We start from the raw sequence: 10,350 nt of genomic DNA, 5'->3' as shown, positions 1-10,350 counted from the left end.
TTTTTCTCAGCCATTCCTCCCTTCTCTCAGCCATTCCTCCCTTCTCTCAGCCATTCCTCCCTTCTCTCAGCCATTCCTCCTTTTTCTCAGCCATTCCTCCCTTCTCTCAGCCATTCCTCCCTTCTCTCAGCCATTCCTCCTTTTTCTCAGCCATTCCTCCCTTCTCTCAGCCATTCCTCCCTTCTCTCAACCATTCCTCCCTTCTCTCAGCCATTCCTCCCTTCTCTCACCCATTCCTCCCTTCTCTCACCCATTCCTCCCTTCTCTCAGCCATTCCTCCCCTGTCTCCCTAACGTGGGCGTGGCTTTTCCCTGGCCACGTGGTCTGGCGACGTCCACGTGGCACGGCGACACAGCCCTGGATCGCCATTCCTATGTCGCCCTGCGTCCTCATATATTTCAGTTGGATGCTATGCGGGTGGATATTACCTGGAAGAGCTTGATATTACTCAGGTGCTCCTATCACCTATCTCAATACGCACGCACACGACTATTAGTATGAATTACTTGCAGAATCTTTGCGTTATAGGCTTTCAGCATAACTCACTCTGTCGCCTATTAACTTTCACTGGCATTATTTTTACGTCGCTACAATCCCGGTTCAGCGAAACTGTTACGCTTTATATTTTTTATATCGCTTATTTTTTTATCGCGAACACGAGGTATATAGCTACATAGATACAGAGATTCAATCCAGGTTTGTTTGCGCTGATCATGCTGCTCGGTAGCTATAATTACACGTAGCCATTAGCTACGGGGCACACCCGGGACATACACCATACAAAATGGCCATGCAGCTGTGGCGGAGCAAAGGGCTTCACCGGCAGAACTAGCTTCAACAGCACACCGAGTTATCATTGCTAATAGTACACGTTCGTCAGGTGCATCCGCGATTCTCGAAAAGTTGGCATTTGCTTACACAGGCGGCAAGACGGCTGCTAATGTGCCGCCAGTACCGGCGTGGACGAGAGTTCGTCTTTCAATTTCGTATCGTGTTTCAGTGCGGAATGGCGCGTCGGCAGCCCGCCGCGCAGCGCACGCTCCCATGATCAACGACAGAATGACTTTAAAATCTCAGCGAGCAAATGCAAACACTCCTGTCTGTGTTTGCACGAGCAGAATGCCGCTATTTGTATCCCCCGCGACGAAGTCGGCGGGGATACTATGGTTTCATATCTCCCCAGCCGCCGCCGCCGCCGCAGACAATTTCCCTTCCGCTCTCTAACTCGACCCCCTAATTCACCTAGCGCTACCAAACTTGGTATACTTACACATCTTGGGGAGAACGGTGAGGCGAACGTACCAAAACCAGTCAGTCTGCGACGCTTTTTTTGACCCTTTACCTTGACTTGGATCATATTTTCCCATTCCGCTCTCTAACTGCGGCCCCTAATTGACCGTAGCGCGACCAAACTCGTATACTTACACATCTTGGGGAGAACACGGGGTGATACATGTAGTTGGCGACAACTGCCCTTTCTAGTTATTGATGTATTAGCGTCGGATTTTCGTATGCATGCATGCGTGTATGCGTGCGTGCGTGCATTGCTATATAGCGTGCGGTGCGTGTGGACACGCTGCGCACTGCCATCAGGCGTGTCGTGTGGAATCGCGGAGGTCGCACGTATCGCCGAGCTGGTAGCGGGGTAAACATTTATTGCTGTACCTGCTCAGCTAGTACGGGATAGCATGTTTTAGTGCTGTACCTGCCAGCTGGTACGGGGTACAGCCATGTTTTAAGTGCTCGCACGCGCCAGCTGGTACGGTAGCATGTTTTAGTGCTGTACCTGCCAGCTAGTACGGGGTAGCATGTTTTAGTGCTGTACCTGCCAGCTAGTACGGGGTAGCATGTTTTAGTGCTGTACCTGGCATTCAGCTAGCACAGGGTAGCATGTTTTTGCGCTTTACTTGGAATACTGTGCTGTACGGGGGAATATGCTACAGTAATTGAACTATCAGCTGGCACGTGGTAGCCTATTTTAGTGCTATGCCTGCCATGCCGCAGGTTCAGTGCCGTAGGCCTACCTACTTGCCCTCTTACATGATCAACTCGCCTGCTCGTGCCTTACTCCCCATGCCTTATCGCGTGCTCTCACTGCATTGCATTGTTCCTTCTCTTAGTTCGGAACGAGCGAACATCGTGTGATGCGAGTCAGATATTTTTACATTTGCTATTAGAAGCATCAGTAAATTCGCTGCACTGACTCTGAGCATCAGCGTGTACGTTATTTCCTGGAATGCACTCGTATCACTGCTGTGCGTGTGTGTGTCGGTGTGTTTATGTGTCTGGAATTGACGTGGGGATTGATGGAGGGGATCGAAGGGGTTGCGTTTTACGAATGAGTTGTTCTTCCTGTTGATCAGATCTCTCGGTTTGTGTCTCATCGAATTAAAATAATTACCCAACTCCATTTACCCACGTTGATTTCGGTTGAGACTGCGGTTTACTCCTATTACATGCAATTGTAGTTCTGCCTCTCGCGGTGATTATGGTTGTAATTGTATCCCCCGCGACGAAGTTGGCGGGGATACTATGGTTTCATGTCTCCCCAGCCGCCGCCGCTCGGTCTGCTGCAGAGAATTTCCTTTCCGCTCTCTAACTCGGCCCCTAATTGACCGAGTGCTACCAAACTTGGTATACTTACACATCTTGGGGGGAAGGTGTGCAGAGTACCAAAACCAGGTCACTGCGACATTTATTTGACCTTTATTTTGACCTTGATCATATTTTCCTTCCACTCTATAACTCGGCCCCTAATTGACCGAGCGCTACCAAACTTGGTATACTTACACATCTTGGGGAGAAGGTGTGCAGAGTACCAAAACCAGGTCACTGCGACATTTATTTGACCTTTACCTTGACCTTGATCATATTTTCCTTCCGCTCTATAACTCGGCCCCTAATTGACCTAGCGCTACCAAAATCAGGTCACTACGACTTTTATTTGACCTTGATCATATTTTCCTTCCGCTCTATAACTCGGCCCCTAATTGACCTAGCGCTACCAAACTTGGTATACTTACACATCTTGGGGAGAAGGTGCGCAGCGTATGAAAACCAGGTCACTACGACCTTTATTTGACCTATACCTTGACCGCGATCATATTTCCCTTCCACTCTATAACTCGGCCCCTAATTGACCTAGCGCTACCAAACTTGGTATACTTACACATCTTGGGGAGAAGGTGTGTCGCGTACCAAAATCTCTAAGGCAACCAATTTTAACATACTTGCACATCTCAGGCAGATGAGTTGTGTAACAAACCTTTGTCTTTGTGACTTATTTAACTTTACCTACCTTCTACGTTCTTACAGAGATATTTCATTCATACTTAACTAGATCACGGGGGATACATGTAGTTGGCGACAACTGCCCTTTCTAGTTTTGAATGGATTTCTGTACACTTCTAACGGGAAGCTTATAATGAGAGTGATACTGCGTGCTTCTGTAACTATACTAGCTAACTGTAAAAGTTCGCAATTATTTGCATAATTTTCCAATAATTCATTTATTTTATATATTATATTTCATAAATATTTATAATTTTATTTGCATAATTTTGCAAAAGTGAGATGAATTAGTTTCAATTTTTTACTTTTTTTGAAATTTTATCTATGCTAAGCACTTGATCTAAAAAGCGTCGGGAAATTCCCTGTTTGGACGGATTATAATTATGTAACCATATACACCTGTGTAGGTTGTAAGGTTCCCAAGTGTTGTGTAAGATTATTTCTTACATATTTTTTAACGCATTATACGTGTGTTATTATAACACGCACACACAAGTACATACAGAGTACCCCGCCCCTAGACAACGCCCCTTTTCTTTTGTATTGTCCGATGTTCTTTTTTGTCAGTCGATTTCTCAAGAAGAAAGGTAAAAGATTGTTGGTATCAGTATGGCCGTCCATCCATACCGGGTGTCGGCAACATACAGTCCGCGGGTCTAACCCGGCTCGCCTGCATGGTTGCAATTGCTAGTTCAACAAATTCTAAATAAATAGTCCCTTGCTTAAAAAGCTCTCAGCTGACTGAAATGATCAAACCCAGTGGACCAGTGCTGATATCATTCAGTATCACTGAAATGTCACTGGTGATTTTGTTTATTATAATTAGAGTATTTACTCTATCACTCCTGTATAATAAATACGTGTTTGGAAAAGAAAGTTTTTTCCTTTCCATATTAAGTTTAGCACCCGACCCTTGATCTATACCTTCCCGCGCACATTCCATGCCTTTTAATTTCTTCCATGCAATTTGTGTGGTCTGTCGTGAAATGGGCTATAACGCTCCATTAGGAGTGTTCCCAACTTTGATATCATTAATGATTAATGATTGATAATCCTAACCCTAACCCTAACTCTAACCTAAATGACATTAAACCACAAACTAATATATGACCATGACCATATATATATATATATGTTATTATGACCATTAATGACATTAAAGTTGGGAACACTCCTAATGGAGTATCACCCGTGAAATTGTACGATGGCTAAGAGCCTGTCATATTACGTTGTGCGTGCAGTGTGGCTTATGAGTTTGCTCAGTCCCACAGATATCAACTCACCTTTTAGTTGTATGCGCAGGCAGTGACAGCTCAGTTAGTTGGCAGCCATGGTTGACAGGCGAAGGCGGATTAGAAGGGATTTAAAATGTTTCTATCATGAAAATCTGATACAGCAGGTGTCTAGATTACAGAGTGATCACGGGTTGAGATACATACCTGCAGGAGTAGATAATAGGGAATTATTCCCTAGGGAAATATATAATATATAATAGGGAATTATTCCCTATTATCTACTCCTGATACCTGTGATACGTGATACAACGTACCTGCAATCTCAAGCACGCGAACGTATAGACAAGATGCATGTATGTTACTTATATACGCACCAAATAGTAAGTGATTGACTTGTAGTTAGGTGACTGAAATCTACCAAAAAGAAATCTTATTGGTTTACAGATACGACCAACTCACAGTAAAAACTTCGACCTAAAACGATGAATTGTGTTGGTGCACGTGCCAGAAATCAACAAAAAATAGGCGGTAATCTGCAACTCGCATTTTATAGTGAACACAACATAGATGAAACTCGATCAGCAGCTTTGTCCGCTGTCGGAATCTTATACAAGTTACATTCAGAATGATCATACTATTTTTAACACGTTTAGTTTTCTTAAAGTAAAATCATTGGTATCCCAATTTCTATAAAAATGTTCAAATGCATAACATGGCGAGAGTCTCTGCTGGACAAATTTGGACAGCCATTTGATTTCATTATCACAAAATTCTATTAGTTTTAGTATCGTTTACTTTCCAAAAACACAAGGAGTAAATGATTATAGCTGATAACTAATTTTGCTGTCATTTTGTTAACGGCCAGCTAACAAAGGTAGTCGTGCCTCACATGGTCATTTCACATTCATGTATTCTTTCACGCACAATACAAATAACCACGTGTGCGACGCTGAATAGAACAACTAAATAAATGAATTGCTTTCGGAATGTATCGAGTTGGTATTCCGTTTTGTTTCAATCTTTGTGGTATAACTCTGTAGTGATGGTTAGGCAGGACTGAAACCAGTGTGAACAGATGTCAGGGGCATCATGTGAATTTGGGATATTTTGCACTGTTTGTGTTGGTACAGAAACGAAAAACGCACGAGTGATCTAATTTTTCGCGTACTTGCCAATGGCGCACCGAGGCAATGTTATACCGCTTGACCTTTGACCTTTGACCTTTGACCTTAAAGGACAATTGAAGTCAAATTTCATAACTTCTGTAACGTTTTTATACATAGAAATACATTCAATAACGTATTCCATTTCAAATCCCATGTGACGTCATGGCCCCATGTTGAGCGACGCCACGCTAACGCAAGTTGAGTGTTGTGTATAAGATGGAAACAGACGGCGATAATTTCAATGATCAATTCTAGTGATTACTCAGATGATGATGATATTTATAGTGATTTACCAGTTGGATATAGGTTTGAGCCTATATCCATAATCATAATCTATAAGAAGAAATTGAGGAGAATAGTCTGAAAAAGCAACGCAAAGAATCGGCACAAACTTCTCAAGAATCAGAACAGTCACAACATGGCGGAATGGAAGCTTCGGTACCCGATAGGACTGTAGACAAATACTGGTGTTCTTGTGGTGTTTGTGAATTAATGAGTACGGCACCTGAATGTATATGCTGCCATGAGAATGAGAAGACCAGGGTTATTGTAGACCAGTTCGACGCTAGACCAGGTTAGTCATGCGAGTACACTGATCACCGGGCTTATCACGCTCGATCAGAATCATGTATCTGTACATGTACATGTATCTACGCACGGCAAGTCATGTACATATACCGTGAATGCATTATCCACACAGGTAATATGTATGTACATGAATATAAGTACATTTACAGTTTTGTGTTTGTGTCTTGACATGATAAAGCATGAGAAATAACAAAAAACAACGAATATTTAACCACCGCACACACTATGTTTACATAATGGCGTCGCTCAACATGGGGCTGTGACGTCACATGACCTAGATTACTATTCAGTTATTTCTATTGTGTTTATTACTAATTGGGCGCTAGATTTGAAATTGAATACGTTATTGAATGTATTTCTATGTATAAAAACGTTACAGAAGTTATGAAATTTGACTTCAATTGTCCTTTAATTGACGCTGAGACTTTCCGATCTCACTTATTATCTTGACGTGATTTCCAGACAGCTCTAGCAAATTATTGTTGCAATAGGATATGTTCTAAAATATATTGCCCAGGAATTGACCATACTTACCTAGTTTAATCAACATAATCAACCGGCTCTAGCCAAACCAGTACTGCGATCAACCAAACAGACAGCATGTTTTATATAATGACAATGTGTAATTAGGAAATCGATCCAGCGCAGACGGTCGTGATGGCATTTTCTGGTCTGCCAATCCATATATCTGTCTAACATGTTTACTGCAAATTCACGCAAAACATTGAGGCAATTTCTGCGCAGGAAATTATTTTTGGCTGAAAACCTATTTTATTACTTTTTGTGTGGCTCTATGGAGATTGTAGGAATGCAACTTACACAAAAACGTGAATATTGATTGTGTGCCTACTGGTTGTTGAAAAATATTATGATGCATATTTTGACAAATGATGATATGAACAGTAAAAACTTACTGTTTATCTGGAATTCATGTAGATATTAACGTTATTTTACAGTTTTATCAACCTAGGAGACAAACGTAACGTAAAGTTATACTCCGTTTGAGCCGTGTTGTGCAGGTAGCAGCTACGCATGTGTTGCTATGGAAACAAGTCCTAAATTGCTATTGATCACCTGAGAGTAGTCTCCAAAAGTTCACTCAAACTTGGAAGAATACGTAGCAACTTCGCCGAGTCGGAAATTGTGCGAAGTCTCGTCGATAGCGAAGCTAGACCTGCTAGACCTCACTCGGCGCGCTGGGGAATCCGTGAGATCAGCAATTAGGCACTGGCGCGCCATGCATGCTTGATGTAAGGTTGTCCACGCTTCGTACTGCGTATACATGCGCTCACTCATTAGTCAACAACCACGTGCACGTGTGTATATGAACAGCTAGCATCCTAATAACGATTTTTCAATACTGCTCCGCATACTTCTATTTAACGTAGTGTAGCTAATGCGGGGCGGCACTCGCGTAGACTAGTGGTAAGGCATGGTTGAATTCGAAATAATTGTGGAATTTCCATAATTTTTCCTGGGTTCCTACACGTCCACTGTCATTCACTAGCTGTTATATAATCAGTAATCAGTGGCAATTGTATTCATTATTTAGTGAACGTGACATATATCATTAGTGAACATCTGCTTATAAATCCGTGTTTCCTGGTTATAGCATTCCTGTGGCTAACGTGTCTGCATTGCTAGAGCGTCGTCCACAGACCCTTGTCATATATATATATGCGTTCACCATACTGCGTAGACTCGGTGGTTCACTTCAAACGTCTGCAGAATTAAATTAAATTAATTCTCTAGTATGTAATTGATACGGACCTTGTGAATGTACGCGTATTCACATGAACCGAATATTTGCATTGCTATATGTAAATGAACGCAGTGTGCACTGCACAGTTCCTAATACATCTGGCCACGATGTGAGCTTCTGAGAGACAGGCTCCGGGTGACCACGTAAAGGATGACGTGCCTTTGATATTTCTCCTTTGACTACTCATGAATGATAGATGACGCATGAAAATCCACGTAATATATAGATATCGTGCGGGCGTGCGTGCGTGTATGTGTGCGTGTGTGCGTGCGTGCGTGTGTGCGTGCGTGCGTGTATGTACTTGCATGCTGAATTACACAGTAACACAGGTAAATGTAGGGGCAGCATGCAGATACCGCACGTATTATCGTTCTCAAAATCGCGGTGTATGATCACTCCAATCCTGCCATCTGCGTGTAAGCCTGCATGCGTGTGAGGAGCATTCTTTCTCGCTGTGTGCGAAATGCTAAGTGTACGTAGTCAGAAGTTTGTGATAGACTCGTAATTTTACATAATCATAATGTAATAATTTGGTTTAATTTTCTGCAGAGATATTAAACCAGACAACATACTCCTGGATGAAGAAGGTAAGGCTCGTGTAAACTACGTGTAAGTTAGATTTATAGGCATAAATAGCCCCATTATTCAATTTAATAATATAACGTTTTCATTTAAACTATTAAATATAAGCAAATTAATCGTTTTTTGTTTAGTGTAAATTGACCAAATAAAAAATGCCAATCAAGAAAATGTCCTAACCCTTTTTAAACCAGTTGACAAACTTATATTTAGTGTTGTTATACCTTTGCTGTAGTTCGCTAGTAGTTTTTGTTATTGATTGCCACCTACCCACTTGTTAAAATGCTTGCTTGGATAAATATAGGCAAGAAATCCGTTTACTCTTCCTTTTTAAGTGTCTATGATTAACTGACCAGCTGTTCATCTTATAGGGCATGTACACATCACAGATTTCAACATCGCCACAGTATTACAGGAAGGCCAGCTAGCTACCTCGATGTCGGGAACAAAGCCTTATATGGGTAAGCTAGACCTGTCGTATAGCTGTGCTGTTAAATTTAGATACTTTCACAGTCACGTTCACACGTACGTACGGGCACAGTCTATAATGTCCATACCTGTGACGAGACTGACAACATCAATACTCTACCGCCAACATCAATACTCAAATTCGCAATAATGCAAGTGTACACAAAAACAAGCGTTGAAGCACAATATATAATGTATGTTACACACAATCAATGTAAACACACAAACACGCGTGCAAAGATACAAATGTGCATGATTGTGTAAATGCATTACCATGCGCAAATATTGTTAGAGACAGGTCCAGAAAATAAATGCCAGATGCGGCTGTGTCTCGCTTATTTGCTACTGTGGGCTATAGCCAAGTTTCTGCTGGTTTTTAGCGTTGTGACGTCGGTCGACAGAGCGGATGTGACAGATTGTTTACGAAGAATGCAAAATCCTGACAGCATATATCTGAACAACACTCGTGCATTATAACTCTCCACTTTATCAAGTTGTTACTTTCTCGATTTTTGTTCTCCATTAAACTACTCGTTCCTCGTGTGCTTTCGCGTGCAGCTGTGTTTGCATGTCAGTGATATTCGTATGCGAGCTCACTGTTATTGATGATACTTTTGAAATCTTCGTTAAGCCCGGCGCACACGTGAGTAATTTTACTCAAGTAAAATGACGCATGAGTCATTTTACTCACGTGTGCGGCGGATTTTCGTTGAGTAATTTGACTCATGCGTCATTTTACTCAACGTGTGCGCGCGCGCTGAGTAAATTTACTCAACACTGGTACTCACAGCGCATGCGTTTAATTCATTGTGCGCTCAGTATTGGCTGCGCACAGTCACGTGATCTGCATCACCACTTATTCCTTGAGTAATTTTACTCACGTGTGCGGCGAACGCTGAAAATATTACGCGTGAGTATTTTGACTCATGCGTCATTTTACTTGAGTAAAATTACTCACGTGTGCGCCGGGCTTTAGATATATAAGCATCATCATCGTCCCTCTCGCGGTGACGTAGACCTGCGACGACGGCTGTGCCCACGTAACGTGATCATCATTGTGTAATCAAACGATAGTTTCTCGGCTACTCGCGCGCGTAATGTGGAGAGAGACCCGACGTTATCGACTTACGTGCCTCGCTCGGAGATCGGCTGTCGAATCTTAATTTGACTGCGCCCCCTCCTCCTCCCCAGAGCAGCCTGCGGTAGATACATACGCTGGCATTCGGCGCGCTCGCGCTGCTGCCTAGAGCTCTGAACGATC

At 42.5% G+C, this 10,350-nt stretch overlaps 1 protein-coding gene across 2 annotated transcripts in view; it reads left to right on the top strand.

Moving 5' to 3' along the window:
* Nucleotides 1-10,350, top strand: part of LOC106815290 (serine/threonine-protein kinase 32B-like) — a 57,110-nt gene that overhangs the window by 32,058 nt on the left and 14,702 nt on the right. For both annotated transcript variants that reach the window (XM_014819738.1, XM_014819745.1), the window contains exons 5-6: nt 8,592-8,629; nt 8,993-9,082. In XM_014819738.1, coding sequence (XP_014675224.1) covers nt 8,592-8,629; nt 8,993-9,082 — 128 coding nt within the window. The remainder of the gene's footprint in view (nt 1-8,591; nt 8,630-8,992; nt 9,083-10,350) is intronic.

Source organism: Priapulus caudatus, unplaced genomic scaffold, assembly GCF_000485595.1.
Source record: "Priapulus caudatus unplaced genomic scaffold, Priapulus_caudatus-5.0.1 Scaffold28, whole genome shotgun sequence".
Lineage (NCBI taxonomy): Eukaryota > Metazoa > Priapulida > Priapulimorpha > Priapulimorphida > Priapulidae > Priapulus > Priapulus caudatus.
Note: the sequence above shows the minus strand (reverse complement) of the source record. Positions and strands in the feature narration are given on the sequence as shown.